Source organism: Urocitellus parryii, chromosome 12 (assembly GCF_045843805.1).
Source record: "Urocitellus parryii isolate mUroPar1 chromosome 12, mUroPar1.hap1, whole genome shotgun sequence".
Classification (NCBI taxonomy): domain Eukaryota; kingdom Metazoa; phylum Chordata; class Mammalia; order Rodentia; family Sciuridae; genus Urocitellus; species Urocitellus parryii.
In genome coordinates this window covers 61,032,977-61,056,511 of record NC_135542.1, presented here as the reverse complement: position 1 = coordinate 61,056,511, position 23,535 = coordinate 61,032,977, and the positions used below count along the sequence as shown (strand labels likewise).

General features: G+C 33.5%; 1 protein-coding gene across 3 annotated transcripts in view; it reads left to right on the top strand.

Moving 5' to 3' along the window:
• Positions 1-22,500, top strand: part of Atl2 (atlastin GTPase 2) — a 61,044-nt gene extending 38,544 nt beyond the window's left edge. For 2 of the 3 annotated variants that reach the window (XM_026405846.2, XM_026405847.2), the window contains exons 3-13: positions 5,126-5,260; positions 5,624-5,728; positions 8,350-8,400; positions 8,885-8,941; positions 10,744-10,836; positions 14,093-14,231; positions 15,030-15,157; positions 16,323-16,379; positions 17,346-17,417; positions 18,027-18,458; positions 20,449-22,500. In XM_026405846.2, the coding sequence (XP_026261631.1) occupies positions 5,126-5,260; positions 5,624-5,728; positions 8,350-8,400; positions 8,885-8,941; positions 10,744-10,836; positions 14,093-14,231; positions 15,030-15,157; positions 16,323-16,379; positions 17,346-17,417; positions 18,027-18,458; positions 20,449-20,568 (1,389 nt within the window). In that variant the 3' untranslated portion in view covers positions 20,569-22,500. Of the gene's footprint in view, positions 1-5,125; positions 5,261-5,623; positions 5,729-8,349; positions 8,401-8,884; positions 8,942-10,743; positions 10,837-14,092; positions 14,232-15,029; positions 15,158-16,322; positions 16,380-17,345; positions 17,418-18,026; positions 18,459-19,847; positions 19,863-19,958; positions 20,413-20,448 lie in introns of those variants that run through there. The other variant, XM_026405848.2, reaches the window with a different exon arrangement.
• The last annotated feature ends 1,035 nt before the right edge of the window (positions 22,501-23,535 follow it).

The following is a 23,535-nucleotide window of genomic DNA, read 5'->3' as shown; positions in this document are numbered from 1 at the left end:
AAATGCATAAACCTTAGTATAGCCAGTTAATTTTTAAATAAGTATGTTTTTTAACCACCACTTCAAATCAAGACAGAACACTTTCTGCATTTTAAAAGACTCACTTATTTCTCCTCCCAGTTATTACTATTCCGGCTCTCAAAGGCCACTATGCTGACTTTTATTACCTTAGATTATTTTTGTCTATTTTGGAAGTGACATGAATTGTAAAAGTATATATATTTTGTGTCTGATTTCTTTTATTTAACATTAAGTCTAAGAGATTTATCTGTGTTGTTAAATGCATCAGAAATGTCTTTTTGTTGCTAAGTGATATTTCATTGGAGGAATATATCACAATTTAATTACCTCATCCTCTATTGATATACATGTAAGTTGTTTCCAGTTTTTGTTTCTTCTAAATAAAATTGTTGTGAATATTCTTATACAAGCCTTGGGAATATACACAATTCTGTTAGGTTTATATCTAGGAGTAGAAATTTGGGTCATATGACAAAATACCTTTTTAGCTCTACTAATGGCTGCCAAATATTTTTGCAAAGAGGTTTCACCAATTGCACTAGGCAATATAGGAGACTTATATTTGTTGTATTCCTTGTAAATGTCATCTTTTAAATTTTAGCCATTCTGATAGGTGTGGATTTTGTTTATTTTAAAGCATCATTGTACTTTATACTGGTTCATTAGTTCATTGAACTATCTTCCAGATTTAATCTAGAGGTTTAGCTTATTCATTTAACCATTTTAATTGAATTTACTTTGGAATATTTCACTTGTTTTAAGTGAAGCATTGTAACTCTTATGTGATAATCTGAAATTTTGAATTTTCTATCATTTTTACCAATGTGAGAAACACAGAATTTGATCAGAATTTTAAGTCCATAAGGAAAATAAAAATTGTAGGCTTGTTAGAGGGTGTTGGAGTTGGCTAGATAGCAGTTTAATAACTGGTGGTGTCTCCCCTTTCTGTTTTGGTACCTCTCAAGGCCACCTTTTTGTTTTTAATTTGTGGTAAGATAGGCAAAACAAAAATTCACCACATTAGCCATTTATAAGTGTACAGTTCAAAGGCATTAAATTTATTTATTAATTGGTACAGCTATCACCAATCACCTTTCATCTTGAGGACTTTATTTTCAAAAACTAAAGCTGTGTTACTATTTAAATGCTAAATCCATTTTCCTCTCCTCTCAGCCCCTGGCAATCACCCTTCTACTTTCTGTCTGCATGCTTGACTACTCTAAGCAACTCATATGACTGAAAAACATACATTTCTTTTTGTGTCTGATTTATTTCACTTAGCATAATGTCTTCATGGTCAAAGATGCATTTAAGCAAAACTTAAATTATTAAATTTCTCCTTAGCAAATCTGTACGTTCTTAGAAATGTTCTTTGCTTGACTTTGTGACCCAGGTCAGTTGTAATGCCAACTATTTGTCAGGCCCCGGAAAGAGGAGTTGGACATGAGGCAGGGATGGGATCAGTAAAATTAGACACATTTTAATTATTTCAGAATTAATGTTCCATATTTTTTTTTTTTCTGGGACTTGAGTTTTCTCACATTCAACTGAAAATACTAAGCTACAATCAATGGTTAGAATGTATATACTAGTTCTCTCCACCAGTTTGGGTATTGAGTGATAATAACCTGTCTCCTGAATAGGTACTTATTTTATACAGGTTAGGATTTTCATTTGTGGGGCTTTTAACTAGGGATGATCTCCTTCTTTATTGTAATGCTAATTGGGTCTTAGTTTTATACTTTTTTGTCTTTTACTCCAATCCAAGCTGAGTTGTTATGGCTTCTGGATGGACTTTTATTTTTTTAGCCTGGCTGTTGTGGAAGGAGTCAGCAAATGGGAAACTGGTGTGTTCTGATGCTTGTGGGCTTGTCTGGGCTACCAAACTCTGGGTCTAAAGCTTATATAGCTGTTGTTTCATTTTGTTACTACAGACAATTACTGTTCCTTTGGTGAAATATGAATTTGTTTTTTACTATTTAGAGTTTATTTATTGCTGGTAAGTTACAAAGACAAGTCTTTTTTGGCATGTGCTGTGTTTATTCCACTATTTGACTACATTTGAAGTTCAGATGACTTCAGATTGCCTTTTGCAATTGAGAGTTATTCTATAAGATCTCCTCTTTTCCTACTATTTTAAATTGGAAGAATAAGGTAGCTTTTGGAAATCTGTGAGTTTTGAGGTTTTTTTTTTTTTTCTCTGTAGTAGCGAATGGAATCAGATTAGTGTTTTTCAAGTTCCAAGGTTTGCTTTTTGAGAGCACATGGGGTCTGTAACTTTTGAGACATAATCATTGAGACTGTCTCTAGAACCTACTAAAATGTTCTTGGAGAAGAAAAATTTTGTTGTTCATTGCTCTATCTCTAGAATCTAGAACAGTGACTGGCAATTGGTAGAGGTTCAGTAGATTTGTTGAATGAGTGAATGAATGGATGAATGAATGAATGTATTTTATGAAAGCTTTAATGTTCAGTATGTTAGAGAAATAACAGATTTCAAAATTTTGAAAATCTGATTAACTTGGTTTTCTGATTTACCTTTTCTTTTATCTTTTTATTAACTAATCCATTGAACATTTTACAATATTCCCATTTACTAAGAAGCAATGATACATAGTAGATTTTTATGAGACACTAATTTTTAAAATTTTTTTGAAGGGGGGTTAATAAGCACATTAGCCTATGACTTTAGTCATCCATAGTTCAAAAATTTTATTTTTACTGCTTTGTCTACATAATTATATTGTTTCTAGAATAATAAAGAAGCTCATATTTCTTCTGCATCTATTACCCATGCTCAAAAGGGAGCACAAAACTTTAATGTTTTGAATACCTAACTACAAACCAGGCACTATTTGACATGCTGGGAATTCATGAGAATGAAATAAAACTGCTGTCATGGAAAGTAATTTTGTTTAGAGAAGTAGTTTTGTTAGAGAAGATAGAGAAGCAAGATAAATAAGATGACTAAAAGTAGACTTCTCTAAGAGGATAGTGTCTTTTAACTTATTTGTGTAGGTTACACCTTTTAAAAATGGTTCATTCAATACCAGATTTCTTTGACATTGCGAGAGAATGAGTAGGTTCTCACATGTGGCATCTGATTCCCCCACCATGACAAAAAATCTGAGTCTAGGCAGAGAAAGGTGTTGATGGCTGAACAGTATATGCATTTGGGAAATGGTGATTTTTTTTTTCTTCTTTTTTTTGGTGGAGGGATATGGTAGAAACTGGATATGTAAGTACTAGTTGGGAATATCAGAAACAGAGAGAGAAAAAATAGATTAAAGGGGCATTGTTATGAAACAGGTCTCTGGATGGATGGTCTTATAGGTAATGGGGAAGCCATAGGTGGAGTTTTAGAAAGACAATGACATGATTACATTTCTTGTGAAAATTAGCTGTGACAAGAATTGGGGTAGAGTACAGCAAGGAGGTACAAGAACAATTTGGAGCATCTAAAATATAGGCCAGGGGCAGGACTACCAGTTGTGGTCGTCTATCCTCAGGAAGGGTACTTTGAAATATGGTTCTATTGTATGTACTATGAATGGAGTTGTACCATGTGGCAGTCTGTAACCAGCAGAGGTGAGGGCCTTTAGTTGAAGTTATTGAAACCTGAAGAAAACAAATAGAGAATTTTATGACTTATAAGACTGGTAACCTACTCGAGATGAGAGTTTTGTGAAATGATGATTATAGATTGTTTAAAATTTAAGGCTGTATCGTCATATTACATTATAGTCTGGATGACTTATTTTTGCCACTTTATACATGCTCTTCCTAAATTGTTTCATCCTTCATCAATCCTGCTTTAAAACATAATCTTCCTACCAGTAATTTGAACTTTATAATCTATTTTGGGTTAGATATTCAAGCTTACCAGAAGTATTTCTGAAACCAAATTTTTCCTTGGAGATATGTTGAGTAACGGACTTTTAAGTATACTAAAATAGTCATCTTGACATCTGTCAAAGGTATTCATTTATGTCCCACATTTAATTTTCTAGATAAACTACCTTATGATTTATTAACTGTTATATTATTTCTTATTTATTTATGGTGCTGGGGATTGAATCCAGTGCCTGTACATATTAGGTGAACACTCTACTAGTGAGCTATACCTCCAGCCCCATCATATTTAATTATAGTAGTACAGCCTATAGTTTTAATTAAAACATTATATTATAGAAAATTTAAAAATATACCCCAAAATAAAGAGGATAGCATTATGAATGCCAGCATTATATACATCAACATTTTGCTGGTCTTCTTTCATCTGTTTTCTGTATGTGTATATGTGCCTTTTGAAATATTAAATGCCAGGCATATCCCTTTACCACAAATACTTGAGTATCTAACATACAAGTATTCTTTTAGCTATTTCTTAATGCAATCATGACGTCATTCATATCAGACAATCATATTTATCCCAACTGATAATGCAGTCTGGGTTCAGATTCTGTTCATTCAAGTAAGGCTTTTCTATACTTGGATCATTTGAATCAGGTTGCAAACAAGACTTGGTTTGTTTGTTTGTTTGTTGGTGGTGGTGCTGGGGATTGAATCCAGGGCCTTATGCATGCAAGGCAAGCACTCTACCAGCTGAGCTGTATCCCCAGCCTAAGATTTGGTCATTTTTAAAGTTGATTATGTTTTAAAGGTAACCAGGCATCATAAAAAACATTTAATATAAGCTCTTTTAAGAGAGTGATACTCTTTTTTGACAGTCATTCTTTCTGAAACTTAGTTTTACTTTTCTGTATAAGAAGATATAGCTGGTGTCTGATTTTTGTTTTAAACATTATAGGAAATCTTTGCTGAAGAGGGAAAAATGGGTGTGACCCCACTCACCTAAAAGCCCACAGAGTGGAAATTTGAACTGACTTGAGAAGGTTCAGGTTTGAAGGAAACTGCATCCCTATAGAAAACCACATAGAATTTAGGACTGCTTTTGTAACTACTTGGATGATGTTACATAGTGTATTTTATCTTTGAACTTAACCTTCCTCATCTGTAAAATATGGAATGGGTGATTTTTAAAGTTTTTTTTTTCTTTTGATTTTTGTGTGTTTTATTTTACATTTATCTTTGACTTTAACAGGATTCTCAAAGTTGGATTGGTGGAAACAATGAACCATTGACCGGCTTTACATGGCGAGGTGGTTGTGAAAGAGAAACAACAGGCATACAAGTTTGGAATGAAGTATTTGTGATTGACAGACCTAATGGAACAAAAGTAAAATTTCACTTATACTTTTCTATTTTTAATCTTCTATATTTTTTCTTGAGCTACTTTCTATGTTAAAAATCAAAGGAACAGGCTGGGGATATAACTCATTTGGTAGAGTGCTTGCCTTGCATGCACAAAGCTCTGATTTCAATCCCCAGCAACCCCCCCCCTCCAAAAAAAAAAAAAATTCAAAGCAACACAGAACTTAATGTGTGGCAAGTTTAATGTATAAAGATTATTATGCTAAAATGTGTAGAGATGAGTGTTCTTGATTTAATTATTGCTTTTGAAATTTACCATTTAATATATGATTTTTATATTTGTTTTTTGTGACTGTTTACTAAGTATGATAAACTTTTGAATTCCTAGGTGGCTGTGCTGCTAATGGATACCCAGGGTGCCTTTGATAGCCAGTCAACTATTAAAGACTGTGCAACCGTATTTGCTCTGAGCACTATGACCAGCTCTGTGCAGGTAAGATAGGGATTAGGTGATGACATCAGTTCATATGATCCTGGTACCTTCAGCTGCTCCTCAAAAATGCCTTTTGATTGAAGAAAAATTTTAATATGATTAAAATTAAAGAGCACATTGACATTTCTTATTGACATTTCTTATTTCCATGCCTACTGTTCTGGCTTATAATGTGAAATTTTGTATTTTGGATAGTTACAAAGGAAGCAATATACCAGAAACCAGTTCCTTTGAATTTTTTGTAGAATCTAGGCTTTCAGCCTTACAGGGCTGAGGATAATGGCTACTACTCACTAAGTGATACTATCCGGGACTCTCAGAAATCTCTTTTTCCCTTCTTATTTTTTTTTTCTCTGCTTTTGCAAAATGGCACAGTTGCGATAGTATAGAAGCCATCTCTTCATATTTGCCTTATCATAGTGTAGCCCCTCAAGTAAGCTGGCAGTAGACCTTGCCTTAAATTATAATGAGGGAGTTCTGTGTCTTAATATTTATTATTGGGGTTCAAACTTGGGGTTCTCTTGTTTATTCAACTTTTTTTAAAAAAGAGAGATAGAGAAAGAGAGAGAATTTTTTAATATTTATTTTCCAGTTCTCGGCGGACATAACATCTTTGTTTGTATGTGGTGCTGAGGATCGAACCTGGGCCGCACGCATGCCAGGCGAGAGCGTGCTAATGCTTGAGCCACATCCTCAGCCCTATTCAACTTTTTAAAGAACTGTCTTTGGACAGTAACTTAAAAACTATATAGGCACTTTCTTATCTGCAAAATGAGGGTTTTACCCATTTTGCCTACCTCATGTGTGACTGTTGTTAAAGAAGAGATCTAAATAAGATAATGCATAAAGTGCTTTGTAGACTCTAAAAAATCCAAGAAGATTAGATATCTATTATTGCTTTCTTCCTGACCTTGGAGGTTAGTTTTCTTTCCTTAAATAAGTTCTAGCTGATAAATCAGTAACAAATTGACCTTGTCATTTATTCTTTCAACAAATTGTTAGCACCTATTATATCCAGGGTTATTAGCACCTATTATATCCAGGGTAGTATTCTAAGTACTAATGATCTAAGATAAACAAGTCTCTTTCTCTCTTTACTATTTGCCTGGCCCTGACAATGAAAAGATCTGGACCTGTTTTCTAAAAGCTAAGGTCCACTGGATGGATAAGAATAGATTAGTCATACTGTCAGGTTTTACTTTAAATCTGAAGTTTAATTACCTCAGTCATTAATTACTTTTAAAAATACTCTTTAGAATTAATTATGACTTGAGACTATCATTTTAGGTTTGCTGAACATCAAGTATATTCTTGACCTCCAAGTTATCTGTATTTCTCCCTTTGGAGTACCCTTATTTTCTTAGATACAAGTTATTTCTTAACAGTAGGTGCCCATTCTTCTCCAATTATAGCCCGAGTTCTCTTCTGAAGGTCTTGAAAGGACTGAACCTAACTAATCTTTTCTCCAATTTCTCTTTTCCTGAGTTTGTACTTTAGAGCCTCTATTATAGCTCTGGTCCATTTTGTCTTTGGAAGTCTTCAGAAAATTCTGGACAGGATAAGAGTGCCACCTACTGTTACTTTTATTAGTTTCCAGAGGCTGCTAAAATTTTTCTGTTAAAATTGTTTAGACTGATGAGTTTTAAGTAAAAAGAGAACTATAGTAGAGTCAATGTTAGATGAGATTCCCACTGATCAGTTATATACTTTTGCCCCTCACATTAACCAGCTTGAAAAAGTGGTATATAAACAACCTTTACTTTTTAGTTTTCTTTCTTAAGTTATCGTGACATGAAACTTTGAGGAGAAAAAGAACCTATTATACAATATAATTTTTAATTTTTGTTTTACTTTTTAAAATTTTGTTCTAATTACATGTGATACTAGAATGCATTTTGACACATCATACATAAATGGAGTATAACTTCTCATTCTTCTGGTTGTACATGATGTAAGATCACACCAGTCATGCAATCATATATGTACATGGGGTAATAATGTCTGATTCATTCTACTGTACCTCCTCCTCCAATACCCCCTCTCCTCCCTTTATTCTCCTTTGCCTAATGTAAAGTACCTCTGTTTTTCCCTAGCCACCCCCCTTATTGTGAATTAGCATCAACATATCAGAGAAAACATTTGGCCTTTGGTTTTTGGGGACTTGCTTATTTCACTTAGCATGATATTCTCTAGCTTCAACCATTTACTGACAAATGCCATAATTTCATTCTTCTTTAAGGCTGAATAATATTCCATTGTGTTTGCATACCTCATTTTCTTTATCCCTTCATCTTTTGAAGGGCATCTAGGTTGGTTCCATAGTTTGGCTATTGCAGTACACTTTTTTTTTTTTTCAAGTATCTGCCAAATTTAGGCAGTGAATATGCATTTATTCGTGATTTTCACATATTTTACCACCACTCCTTCCTCCTTAATATTTTATCACTTGACTATTATGAAAAAAGAGAAAGTCCTTTTTGTATGCCACTGATTAAGATAGTGGCTGAGTGATTATTTTGTGGTAAAGCATAAAATAGTCTTAATTTTCACAAGGAAAATTATACACAAGCTGTGTATTCAAAGTAAGACACTAATAAAAACAATGAATTTTGTTTTAATAGGTATATAATTTATCTCAGAATATTCAAGAAGATGATCTTCAACACTTACAAGTATGTATGTCTTAGAATATATGCTAAAGTTTTAAAATTGAATTGTCATGTTATTGTGAATTTATACTTAGAAGCCTATGATGTAATAACAAAGTTGAATATTATATGGTTTAAAACTGACCTGTGATTTCATTTTTTTTCTTTTAGTAAGGGTCACTCAACCACTAAGCCACATCCCCAGTCCTATTTTGCATTTTATTTAGAAATAGTGTCTCACTGAGATGCTTAGTGCCTTGATTTTGCTGAGGTTGGCTTTGAACTTGTGATCCTCCTGCCTCAGCTTCTTGAGTCACTGGGATTATAGGTGTGCACCACTATGCCAGGCCTGTGATTTCAATATATACCCTGTGTGTTAGAAAATTAAATACTTAGCTTTCAGATGATATTAAAAGTTCTGATAGCTTGTCCTCTGATATAGAACAGTTTTATAAAAGTCTCTGTCAATTTCCCTGGGGACATTAGTTTAAATAACTTGATTTTATAGTTATTTACAGAGTATGGAAGACTTGCAATGGAAGAAATCTATCAGAAACCATTTCAGGTAAGTAAGTGTTTTATCATTTTATAAGATAGACTTATGAGAAGCTCACCTCAGCTTTTAACTTTGGAGATACAGGGTATTATGACAAACTCATTTGTAGCAATCAATTAAGTGGAGTTGAATCTAAATATTGGTGATGTTGTCACCAACTTAATACCAGTTTGAGGCCAACAAAATAGGAAACAGAACAAACAAATCTAGTTTGATTAAGGGGGTAATGGTTCTTTTAGATGTTACTTAATTCCAAAACTTAAGACAGTGAGAAATTGAATAAGACAGTCATATCACATTTCTTTTATATGTGATACACTACTAGAAAATGTTGTAGGTCTATTTTTAACTTAATTTTATTTTGCAAAGATATACACATTTATTTTAGCAATTCAAACAATATGGTATTATGTAGAGTAAAAAGTGAAATTCTCTTAAAATGACTCCCTCACATTAACCAGCTTGGAAAAATGGTATATAAACAACCTTTATTTTTTATTTTTCTCTCTAAAATTATCATGACATTAAACTTTGAGGGGAAAAGAACCTTATTATATAATAATAGTGGGCCCTTAATATAACCATGAGTAATGTAACTTTTCTTTCCAAAAATAAGGGTCAGTTTCTTTTTTGTGGTATGTTATAAGTCGAAGTTAGTCCTGTTACTCTTTATTTTGGTTTAATATGAAAAAGTTCCAGGTAGTTTTTTTTTTTTTTTTTTGTGGTACTGGGGATTGAACTCAGGGGTACTTAGCTACTGAGCCAGATTCTCAGCCCTATCTTGTATTTTATTTAGAGACAGGGTCTCCCTGAGTTGTTTAGCACCTTGCTTTTGTTGAGGCTGGCTTTGAACTTGTGATCTTCCTGCCTCAGCCTCCCAAGCTGCTAGGAATATAAGCGTGTGCCACCACACCCAGCTACTTTATTTTTTGAAGCAAGTACAATTTGCAGGTTGCTATTAGTACTATTTGGTTAGTTGCAGTTAGGGTGGGGGAGAATAGGAAATAGAACAAAGAAATCTAGATTGATTGCCCATCAGTGTGTGAAGTCCTTCCTCTGATAGCATTGCTAGTGATTATTAGTGGGTTTACATCAATTGTGTCTCATTCTTGTCTGCTGTTCTGGTTAAAGCAATCACTTTTATGAAATGATTGGGCAGGTTTATGGCTTCCTTTTATGTATATGAATAAATATATTATCTGTGAGTTTTTCTGAACTAGGGTAATTTTGCCACCCAGTAGACATTTGCCCATGTCTGGAGACATTTTTTGTTGTCACAGTTTTGGGGAGGTTAATGCTACTGGTGTGTAGTGCATAAAAGCCAGAGATATTAATATCCTGTAATGCACAGGACAGCCATGCATAATTAAAGATCATTTGGCCCAAAATGTCAGTAGTGCTGAGGTGGAGAAACTTAAGTGTATGAATTAAAAATCATTCTGTGAAATTAGTGCTATTGACACCAAATCTATAATTCGTGTAGAATTAGCCATCTTGATTTGGTTGGTCTTGTAATTATACAACCTTGATTTAAAATTATGATCTAATGCCCTGCTCTGCCTTTTGTTCCTTTTTAAAATCATATTATTGCTTGGGTGACTTTTTTCCTTATATGTAGTGAAATTCAAGTGGAGGTGATTACTTGGTATGGGGGTTGAGTATGTTGTTGGTTTAGGTGAGCCTTTAATAATAGCCATGTACTCACTTTTAGTAAGAATTGTTTAAGGGAGAAAGGAGGTGTTAACTATTAAAGTTATGTTTTTTTTTCTTAAGATTTTATAAGAAGTGTTTTGTATTTTTTCTGTGTGTAGACATTAATGTTTTTGATTCGAGATTGGAGTTATCCTTATGAACATTCATATGGTTTGGAAGGTGGAATACAATTCCTTGAAAAGAGATTGCAGGTAAGCCCTGTGTCCTGGAGAGGAGAGCATAAGCACCACAGCAGGCAAAAGGCTGGGCTGCCTGGACTGTGCTTACACTGTCAGTTACTAACTCTACATAAGTGGTTACATGTGTTTTCTCTCCTGAACAAACTGTCCCTCAGTAAATATTCAAAGGATCAACCTTCCCACCTTCCCTCCTTCCCCGCCTTCCTTTCTCTTCCTTTCCCTTTCCTTCCTCCTTCCTCTCCTTCCTTCCCCTCCCTCTCCCTTCTCCTCCTTCCTCCTACCCCTTACCCCATTTCTTCCATCCCTTCCTTCCTTTCATTCATTCTGGGGATTCCACCCCTAGCATGCCTGGCAAGTGCTCTATTACTAAGGTATTTTTCGAGCCTTATTTTGATTTTTTTTTTGAGACAGGATCTCACTAAATTGCCCAGGCTGGCCTCAAGAATTTTGGTATCTTCTTACCTTAGCCTCCTGAGGATCAATATTTTTTAAGGAGATTTTGGTCCACTTAGAATATTCACAAGTCTCTTTTTGGTCAGCTCAGCTTCTCAACGTTTAGGACAGGCTGGTTAATGTTTACGTATTGAACATAGATGATATGAGAACCTCTCATATCTCTGATAGAGTGACAACATATAGAGCTAGAAAAGGGATTTTAAACATATCCCTAACCTTAACCCTAACCCTGAACATATCTAGTTCATCCTTTTTTTTCTTCATATTTTTAAGTTATAGTTGGACACAATACCTTTATTTTATTTATTTGTTTTTATGTGGTGCTGAGGATCGAACCCAGGGCCTTGCATGTGCTAGGTGAGTGCGCTACCACTGAGCCACAACCCCAGCCCCTCCTTCATATTTTTTATTGGAGAGTTATAATTATTCACAATGGTAGGATTTGCTGTTACATATTTGTGCATGCACACAAATTCTCTAGTACTTCTTTTCCTCTTCTCCTTTCTTTCTTTGGTCCCTTTTCTTTGCTCTACTGATTTCCCTTCAGTTTTCATGAGACACATGTTCAATACCTTCTTTTTTTCTTTTTCCTTTCTAGCTTCCACAGATGAGAGAAAACAAACAACCCTTCTAAGTTTGGCTTATTTTGCTTAATGTAATATTCTCAAGTTTGATCCATTTTTTTTCAGTGCAAATGACATCATTCCATTCTTTATGGCTGAATAAAATGTCATTGTGTATATATACCACATTTTCTTTATCCATTCATCCTTTGATGGATTCCTAGGCTAGTTTCATAGTTTGTCAGCCTTTTTTTCTTGTACATTGTTTTAGTCAGCTTTTTTGCTACATGTGACTAAAGGACCTGATCAGAACAATTGTAGAGAAGGAAGAGTTTATTTGTGGGCTCCTGGTTTCAGAGGTCTTAGTCCAGAGAAGGCTGGTTCTCTTATTCCTTGGCTTGAGGTGATACTGAACATCATGGCTGGAGAGTGTGGTGGAGGGAAGCTGCTCACATCATGGTGATCAAGAAGCACAGAGAGACTCTATTCTCCAAATATAAAATATATACCCCATAGCCATGCCCCAATTCTTTTACTCTCCAGACACACCCTACCACTTCAGTTAATCCCATTAGGGATTAATTCACTGATTAGGTTAGGATGTAACCCAATCATTTCTCTTCCAAACCTTTCTGCATTGTCTTGCATGTGAACTTCCAGGGGATACCACATCTAAACCATAACATACACAGTGAAACTGGAGCCTGGAAAAGTTACTTGCTTATGGTCACTTAACTAATTATTGATAACTGGGTATAGGATTCAAGTACTGTCACTCCTTTATGATATGCCACATGAAGCCATTCCTGGAAAATAACCTCACCAACAAGATCATCATCTTTTATCCTTAAAGTACCTTCCTGTGAAAATACTTAGGAAATCTGCAGGTCAGATAATTACAGATTACCATCTACTAACATATCCAATATATATAACATCTCTATGTGTAGAGATCCCTTTATTAATGCAGTAGGTTAATAAGATTTTATTGTCTGTGGAATGATGCACTTGGTTTCTCAATCACATTCTAAGACTTGTGGTGGAATAGTATGATTTTCTTATTCCTAAAATGAGATTAAGACCAATTCTTTACTCTTGGATTTTCAGCACCTTCAGATAAGTGCAATTATCACAGCTTTTTTTTTTTTTCTGGTTTGTTTATAAGAAATTAACAGACTATAGAACTAGATACCTCAAAGCAAGAAGGATTTTAAACTTCTTATCGATGCCATGCATGTGTTCATAAGATTGCTCAGGTCATAATGTGTAGCTTGGTAACTTTGTAGAAAATAAAATGAATATAGCCATAACCTACACCCAGAAGCACCACCTCCAGGTACTTACTTACCCCCACCCAATCCTTACCATTATCCTTTTAACAGGCTTTGTTTTTGTACTTTTTATGAATACAAGCACTTACACATATGTTCTTTTGTATTTAGCTTTTTTGCCCAATATTTTGTTTCTGAGACTAAAACATGTTGTTGCATGTAGTTTAGTTCATTTATTTTCATTGCTATTTAGAATTTCACTAATCGAATAGACAACTGTTTTTCCATTCTGTTGCTGAAGATTTAGGTGGTTTCCAGGTTTTAATTATGAATAGCACATGTTTTGTTACAATGGCCATTGAGAAGAACCTTTTAAAGAGTGTGTAAATTATCTATCTCTAAATGAGTTAATAATTATTCAAAATATTTCTAAGATTTTCTTCCAGAAAATAAATATCAGTATCTCAGTATCTCTTTTCTAAGCTCTGATAACTAGCATAAATTAAAGATAATCACATAAAGAGAGTCCTAAAATACCATTTCTAAGGTAGTTGGGACTACACTGGAGCTTTTTGACCTGGCTCTTATTCTTATCAGGTGCTAACCCTTTTATTTGAAGGCATATGAGTATTTTGTTTGTTTGTTTCATTTTGTTTTGTTTTATTATGACATTATAAATACTTTAAAGGTAAATCTTATTTATAAGTCACAGCCACAACTTGTTATTCAGACATTAGATACTATAATTGATTATTATTTCATTTATTTATTTTTTTGGTATCTCAGGCAGCTTACTTAGGAAGAAACATCTTTTCTGGTTTTAAGAAAATGTGAGGTCTTATCAAAGTGTTCAGAAATGGGCCTTTAGAACCATCTGAGTTGAATGTATATACATGCAAGTATACATGTAAATTTCCTTTTTTAACATTAATTTTTTTTTTCTCTTTGCACCATTATCCCGTCTCTTTCTGCCCTCAGGTAAAACAAAATCAACATGAAGAGTTACAGAATGTAAGGAAGCACATTCACAATTGTTTCTCAAATCTGGGTTGCTTCCTTTTGCCACATCCTGGTCTTAAAGTTGCAACTAATCCTAGTTTTGATGGGAGATTGAAAGGTGGGAATTCCCATTCTTGCTAAAATCAAACATTTTTAAGAGACTGAAAGTTTTTTCAAATACATGATTCCTTAAATTTCCTGTCTTATTGATAAAGGATATCATGATGTATTAATACTAATGTGCTTAGAATGCTCTCAGTGTTCTTTCTAGCATTTATTGGTTTGTTTGCAACCATCTATTAGTTTGTTTGCAACCTATTTTATAATGTGTTCCTTTGCTCTGGACTGAAGTCTTGAGAATTTGGAAGGCTGAAAACATTTTAATATTTTATCTGCTAAAAAGCTCTAACCATTTTATTGTATTGCTGCAATTAGACTTAAATTTCTCTGTTTCATAGTTGATAGCATAATTTTTTGTGGTTTTAGAATTAATCTAAGTGTGATAGCAAAAGGCTTGAGAATTAACAAAAGTTACAGTATGGTTAGAAAAACAAAATATAGTATTAAAATTTAATTTAATCTCTTAAATTGTTTGCCTCTTGAAAAGGATGCTTTAGTTTTAATACTTGATGAAGATATTGTTTTGGTAGTCCAAATTTGAACTGAAAGAATTATGGGGGTGTGGGAAAATGGTGTACTAGGGTAGTGGGGATTTTTGTTTTTTTCCTAAGAGATATGGCATTTTTGGATGAACTTTTTTAAAAAATGATTGTATTTAAGTGATTATTTGTCCTCTTACAAAGTTATAAACTAGACCTTATAAGTTATAAAATAGAACTTTAAGAATTCTTATCAATGAGGACTTATTTTTTTTTATTTTGTTGGACTAAATGTTGACTAATTTTATGTTCACCAGATATTGATGAAGACTTTAAACGAGAGCTTCAAAATCTGGTTCCATTGCTGCTTGCCCCTGAAAATTTGGTGGAAAAAGAGATAAGTGGATCTAAAGTCACTTGTAGAGATCTTGTAGAGTATTTTAAGGTAGGCAAACTCTTAAATTGAATGACTCTCTAGGATAGAAATGTAGCCAACTTAGTACTCATCTGTATATATAAGAAGTTTCTTAACCTTTACTTTAAAACAACAACAAAAACAACCCATATTTGGGCCTCTGGGTGTATCGACATTTAAATAAGAGATTGTAACAGACTACTTGTATCTTCTAGAAAATGATTTTGTTTGTTCACAGAATTATTCTACTTTTCCTCCGTCTGACATGGAGAGAAGAGCCATTTATTATACTGAAATACTGCTTTGTCATTTGGGAGTCATAATAGGGATTGGAAACATAATTCTGTATTCTGAATTCTTCAAAAAAGCATTCTCTCAGAATTCTGAGGACTCAAGAAGAGCAGCTGAAAGTATCTATTATGATTTTTGAGTTCAAATGAATTTTCATTGGTTTTCCCTCTCCCTCAGTTATTCTTTAGCTCTTATAGTTTGCTTGCCAGGACAAGACCATTGTAGAGGGTCGTATTATTATTGGTCATTATAGGTAGGTGGAAAGGAATAGTTAACTAAGAATGTATTCTTGTTCACTTATTGAATGCCTGATCATTTTCATACTGTATTTGTTTAGTTATAGATTAATATTGAGTCAGTAGAAAGTTGAGATGAAAGACACCTGTATGGACATCAGAACATTTTTTCTTATTAAATTACAAATTAGGTTTTTTTTTCTTCTTAAGCTGAGATAAAATTTAAGTTAGTCAAATACTGGGTTAAAATATTTTCTGACATTTTTATTTGAAAAATTGACAGTAGGACTGGGGATATAGCTCAGTTGGTAGAGTGCTTGCCTTCCATGCACAAGGCCATGGGTTCAATCCCTAGCACTACCAAAAAAAAAAAAAAAAGATTGACAGGGAGAATTATGGATTTTTTTTTTCATTAAGCGATGGCATTTTATATATAAAACTTAAATATGAGATACAACGTATACATGTTCAAAGTACAGGTAGCAACATTTCTTCTAGGTGTTATTTAGCTGCATGTATATAAATAGTTTTGAGAATGTGATTAATCTTGTTGAAATGAGAGTATATTTCCTTTTAATGATGCAAATTATTTTTATATTTAATGATTTTTCTTTGGAGATGTCAAATCAAATTGTGTAACCTACAATATGAATCTTATGTCTTTTTAGGCTTACATTAAAATTTATCAAGGAGAGGAACTTCCACATCCAAAGTCCATGCTTCAGGTAGAGAGAGATTAAGACACTGTGTGTGTATGTATAAGGCATTGGGGGAAGGGGCAGGAGGTTATATATATCCTTATTTATGAGAACAAAAGTCTTTGCTTTAAAGAGAAATTCTGGGAATGGCAATGTGAGGAATGTTCTTTTTTGCATGGAAATACATTTTATATATTTAAGGCAGTATGTGTCATGAATTCTAAAGTCTTTATATGATTTTTTTTGTAACTGCAGATTGCAGACCTTGAGCCATGTGTAGGCCAATAGAAATAAAGCCCTTTATACCTTCTCTTCAGATACTTAGTGTAGGAACATTTCTATTGTAGATGGTTTAATGTGGGCCTTTCTGAACTAAGCTACTTCTGTTCTTTGAGTCTTTGACAAAGATTGTTGTTTGCAAAAAAGCTTATTTTCATTTGCTATTGATTTAGAGCTGCTTGTAGTGAATAGGCTCCCCCCCACACTTTAAATTATGTTCTTTTATTATGAATTAGTATTGTTTAATTCAGATTCTGTTTTTTTAAGACTTACTACTTTGGGCAGCTTCTCAGTTTTATAGTGGATTAAATAGTATTTTCTAGTAAAATTAATGTAGTAAGCAGTTTTATAGTTTGAAAATATGTCTTGTGTGAATCTGATTATGAAAGAACTGAAAGAACTATATGTAAGGAAGGAAATCTAGCGCATTTTAAGATTATATCTGTATCTGTCCATTTCATAACACATGGTACTTTCTGAAAACCTCTTTAAGTATGAATCTAAGCAAAATAAACGTAAGCAACTATCCTTTTAAAAATCTATATCATAAACTACTGATATACTCTCCTAAAGGAAAGGAAAACTTTAAGTTGATATTTTTTATGGTTCAATTTAGACTTGTTCACTGTATATAATTTATTATGTTAATCAGATTTTGTAGAGTCATAGGGTATTTTTTTGAACAATAATTGTGCATTTAATTTTATTTTTTAGGCAACAGCTGAAGCTAATAATCTTGCTGCTGTAGCAGGAGCAAGAGATCTCTATTGCAAAAGCATGGAACAGGTTTGTAACTAAAATTTAAATTTGATACTAGAGGGATAGGAGACTTTTATATTTAAAATAATGGAGCCAATTAGTGTTTCTTACACATTGTTATATTGTTTCACAATCCCCCTTTATAATCTATGTTGGAAATAAACTAAGAGAATAATTCACATGATTAGAATTCAGGTGGTAAGGTGTTGCATAACCTCTACTAAAATGTTTTCTGACTTGTGATTCAGAGCACTGTTCTTAATAGCCTGTGATAGAAGTTAACATTGGCTTAAGGCTAGTAGCAACTTCTGCCCTAAGCTGTTCTATGTCAGTATGTAATCTTTTATCCACTCTTGTCAGCCACCTGATGTATTAGTGGGTCAGGTGAAGTCAGGTATAAAGTGTAGTGTAAAGTTTTTTTACTTCAGTTTTAGTAGTATTATTCATATTTGGAAAATTACTTGAGTCATTTAAACCTGTAAGAAACAATAGGTTATATTAATCTGCAAAGTATTACATACAAATTTAAAAGTAAATCATGTAAGTGGTTTGGTTAAAACTATGAGCAGGGAACTTCTTTCAAGTGGTAATTATTTCTGGCATGTAATCTCTCCTACTGTAATTCTGTCTGTACAGGTATGTGGTGGTGACAAGCCTTACATTGCACCTTCAGATCTGGAGCGAAAACACTTGGATCTCAAGGAAGTAGCACTTAAACAATTTCGTTCTGTGAAAAAAATGGGTGGAGATGAGTTCTGCCGTCGTTATCAGGACCAGCTTGAAGCTGAAATTGAAGAAACCTATGCAAATTTTATAAAGCACAATGATGGCAAAAATATCTTCTATGCTGCTCGTACTCCTGCCACACTGTTTGCGGTCATGTTTGCTATGTATATAATCTCAGGACTGACTGGCTTCATTGGCCTGAACTCTATAGCTGTCTTGTGTAACCTTGTCATGGGGTTAGCACTGACATCCCTTTGTACTTGGGCATATGTTAAATACTCTGGGGAGTTCAGAGAAATTGGAACAATGATTGATCAGATTGCTGAAACACTATGGGAACAGGTTGGTATCTATCTTTTGGTTTTTCATTTTCCCCATGACTCCCTTTATTCCCCACCCCTCCCCTGCAGTGTTTACATATCAACACAACTACTTTCCGTTACATGAAGAATGATAAAAATATATTTTATGTTTTGTTTGGATACAGAATGTACTAATGAAAAATTTCTTTTTCTTTAAAGTCATAATGTATTTTGGTTAGCTTAAATCTGTAATATTCTCAGGATAGATTCTTAGTTATAGGCCTGATTTTGCCATCAGTGGGTAGGACCAGGATCTCTAATAATATTTTTTTTTTGTTTGAGAAAATAAAATATAATCAATGAATAGTTTTAAAGGTGAGGAAAAGAAGTTTGGAAGTATAGTCATGCTTTTGGAAAGAAAAAGAAGTTTCTTACACCAGCAAGAAGCAGTGCAGGAAAAACATTGGATGACAGACTCCTGTCATTGCCTTCCATGAAGAAAGTGGTGATTTATTGATGTACTACAAGAAGCAATCCCACAGAGAGTTTTTTCCAAAGAAACTTTGACTTCTGTACCATGGAAATACTAAAGGACAAAGTAAAGCAACCATGAGCTGAGAAACCAACTTCAGTCATAATCTTTTACCTCAAATTACAATTCAAAGTCAGGCTGTGAACTCTTGTCCAGCAAGTATCTACTAAGGAGTGCGTTTTTATATATCTGCCACCTGTATGTTGGATTTGCCTGTGTAAAGATAATTCTCCTTAAGGATATTATTAAAATGATCATCATGAGATACCTGAACATCATGCTGAGGTTATTATCATGATGTGAAGGAGCATTTTCATGCTCCTTCTGGGCCAGTAAGGTGTTGAACCTATTTAAAGATTTAGGATTTGCAGGTGCATGTTTGTTTTTGGCTTTAAAGACTGAAGAAGCAGACCATTTTTTGAAGAAAGTTGATTAGATGTTGACTTTTCTTGTAATAGTGTGTTAATTTGAGTTTTGCCTTTTCTCTTTAGGAAAGTATTCTATTTGTGTTTGGATGTTTGTTAAATTTTAGAATTTTATTTCTTTATAAATCTTACTATTTCATGGTCCTTTGATAATTGTTAATAGAAGATGGATTAAAAGCTATCACCACCTCACTTTTTATAAGAGTGTGATCTACTTATCATTTTGAATCATTACTGATTTTCTGCAACATGAATTTCAGTAATTTCACGTTGTCTTTTAAAAAATGCTTATCTGTCTAGCGTTGATTATAGGATTTTACAGGTGCCATATTACAAAACAATTAAATGATGTGCAAAAATTATTTTCAGTATAGTATTGTTGAGGTAAGGTGCTCACTAGTCAGAGAAGATCTGTGTTATGTCAACAAACCTTGTCTAAAATGTATTGCATTTCTCTTTTCTTTTGCTTCAGAGGAGTCCCAGGAAGGTGAGAAACCTACAGTCTCAAATTCTTGTAGTCTTAAACTCTTTAGCATCAAGGCACTCTTGAGTCATTCTCCTAACAAATCACTCCATGTTTTAGGTGTTTTCCAAACTGTTTGAAGTTACTAGACGTCGAATGGTTCATCGTGCTCTTTCATCAGCACAGCGACAGAGACTGTCATCCAACAATAACAAGAAGAAAAATTAGACAGTATTTTTAACTCTTTTCTCTATCTGAAGTGTTCACACTCACACATGTAGGACAATAAGCAGGACCGTCTGGGCCGGTCTGCATAAATGCTGTATACATACCAGATTTGATGCTGCATATAGGGTATGGAATTGCACATCCATCTCATAGGATTTGTAAATGGTTTGAATAAGAGGAAAGTAATTTTTGTTGCATTATAAAATGTCTAAATGCTTTACTTGTATCATCATAACTTTTTTTTTGGGAGAAACATCTTTTTATTTCTCACATTCCTGGTTATTTTTGTCATTGCTTTGAATTGAATTTTTATATCTATTTTTATATGTAACTCTTTTTTTACCTCATGTTTTGTTTGTTTTGCACATTTCTCATACCACAGGTATTGAAGCCCCTGGGTGATAATTTGATGGAGGAAAACATAAGGCAGTCTGTAACAAACTCTATCAAAGCAGGCCTGACTGACCAGGTGTCTCATCATGCCAGATTAAAGACAGACTGACAGTTCATCTCCTCATGGACTCCACTCCCTTTTTTCATGCTTGCTGTACAATGAGAACTCAAATAAAAATAAACCAAAGTTTACAATCAACTGTAGAAGTAGTTTAGTATAACTGGCTTCACAGATGGCTGCCACAGAGTGTGAAAATTGTTTGTTGGTTTTAAGCATTCATTTAAAAGCTCCTAAGACCTGGAGATTGGGTGAGGAGCATTATTATATCATGCACATTTGTGCCATGTTTAATTCTTTTTTTTTCTTCTTTTTACTTAATCTAATGTTAGTGAAATTTGTCTTATGTAAAAGGATATTTCAGGGAAATATTTTAAGAAATCTATTTAGAGTCTCTTTAACACAGTGTCCCATTGAAATTTTAATTTTTAAAGAATTTATGAATCACTGTATCAAGAATCAGATCGGAATGACAATGAAGCCTTTATTGAGCCACTACATTAAAAGTATATATTGCTTTACTGCCTTCAATACCAGTATTACATAAATGCATGTATCGGAAATTTCACAAAAATTACATGGCAACTCTTGTAGCTAAGAAAGTTATTCTGAGGTGTACATTTGTCTTGCCTTTTTTAAATTTATAAACCTGCCCTAAAAGGAGATGCATATCTGGGAAACTGAACTGTCTTTTTGCAGTTTAGCCTTCATGTACATAAAATATGCCATTAATTTTATTGGGGGAGAAATTCCATCCAAAAATGTTGCCTACAGCTATGAGTTAAGAGTGTCTGTACAGTGTGTAGCTTTTATTTTCTAAAATCACAGATAGGGCATGTATATGAATTATAAATATATAAATACGATTTTGTATTAAAAGTTTTGTAGTTTATGGCAAAATCTGGTTCTGTGGTAGGCTAATAAGTACAGTTTCTGTGAAAGGAATGTTTGTGGCTCACGTCAGTGTGTGAATGCATAGACAATTTGAAGTTTTTGATATATTTGTGATATTTATCTTCCTTGAGCACTGCAATTCTCACCCCACCCCCCACCCCAGGGAATTCAATGGGAATGTTTATTGTGACTTGTCCTCTGTTGCATTTTAAAGTTATTTCCTGTAATTTATTTTCAGTACATAATTAAAAATTTGTTGTATATATAAAATGAAACTTGTGATTCTTTTTTAAGGAATTCTTCAAGTATATGTTCCACCACACACACCATATTTGTTTATACTGAAAAGAGCATGAGCAGGAAACACTCAAGTGAGAAATCTAAGGTATTGTACCTTGAAGCAAAGCTTGTAAAGTTGTTTTTCTGTGTCTGTCTATGTAAGAGAAAACTTGTGAGTAGCTTAGGTGTAGCTGAGGCTTATTAATTTCTCCTCTCCCTTTCTCTCTTTATTTTTTTGGTACGTGTTAGTGTAGTATATGCAAGGCTGACCTTTTAAAAATACTTCTGTAGCTTTCTTTACAGTAAAACACCTACTAAAGCACTTAGTTTGGTTTTTAAGTAAAGGAAATTCAGATGTTGAGTTGCATGCATGAAAGTTCTATATTTACTTTGGCTGGTATATCTTCTCTCCCACCTCCATTCAAATCTTGTTTTTATATGGATTGTATTTGTTTTCCATCTGTATTAAATTACTGCCTACTCACCTGTTCTTAAAGGTAAAGAATCCACCTAAAAAGTGTGTCTCTTAATTTCTTCTACCACCATGTTTTATGAATGCCGTGGACTGTTTTTATGAATGAAAAAAATAAAAATTTGTTATAATAGCAATTGTTCTGAAATATAAGACTTAGCTTACCTTTAAAAATCTTGTGAAATCTAGACCATTTGATTTCTTAGTATTTCTTGTTAGAGTGTTTTCTCCAAAGATGGTATAATTCTATACAGAATTCCAAGAAAACCCTTCAGTTTCAGCTGAAGGACTCCGATTGTTAACCAATAAGCAATAAAAGGGATTAAAGAGACTCAAAATTATTGACTGAAATAACCCTTTTGGTGTTAGTATTTCTGTGGTATAATTTTTAGTAATCAATATTGCAACTTAGGTTTTTTGAAAAGATGAAGATTTTTCTGAATGATAAATATTTCTCTTCCTAATTAAGACACAGTTTACTTTTATGAGAGGGGCAATCATTTGTGACCCTGCTGTTGAGTATGCCTTGTATGTATATTTCTCATGAAAATAAATGGCTAGTTATTTTTGCCTCAGTGAAAATATCCTGTTTTTAAAATTGAATACCAGTATTTCACTTTTGAGGGTTATTTTCAGCAAACTTCAAGATGAAGTTTATTTTACTTTCAGAATTGAGCTGGTCTAGAATTGGGTGGTCTAGAAACCTTACTCCTGATGTAGGCATGAGTGCTATTAGTTTTAGTTGGGATTGCTTCATTATTATGGATTTTTTTTAAAAAAGTTTGGGTATTAATTTGGTTAAGAACCATTAAAATATTCCATCAAATTTCCGAAAACACAGATATCACTGTTAAAGGTTTGCTGTGTAAATATCCAAAATGGCCTTTTGGAAAGCAGTTCTTAAGTTGTTGATTTCCTGGTCAAATAAAGCCAATTTGGGAATTCCCCAAATAGCGTGGAATCACCACCCTCTCTACCCAAGTCTTATATTATATTCCAGGAACTTCTCTTCTCAGATTTGCATTTTTTTGGAATTTAGGCTGTGGAATTGAGCTGTTCCTAACATTCTGCAGTAAAATACAACTTTTATGTTCTTTAAATTTGTGACTTTTTATAACTCCTTGCCTGACCAAAAATACCTAAAGACTTAAGGAAGGGGATCTCACCTGTTGCATATTTTAGTAAAATATTTCCACATATATATTTGTATTTTTCACATTCATGACAGATTTATAGAAAATCACATCATCAAAAACAAAGTCTTAGGTATATCAGGCTTGCAAACCTAGGACTCAGATCCATGCATACCTCTAGATGTTTGAATCAGTATGAAGCTTCAGACACAGGTGAGTAACATCCCTAACTCAAGATGC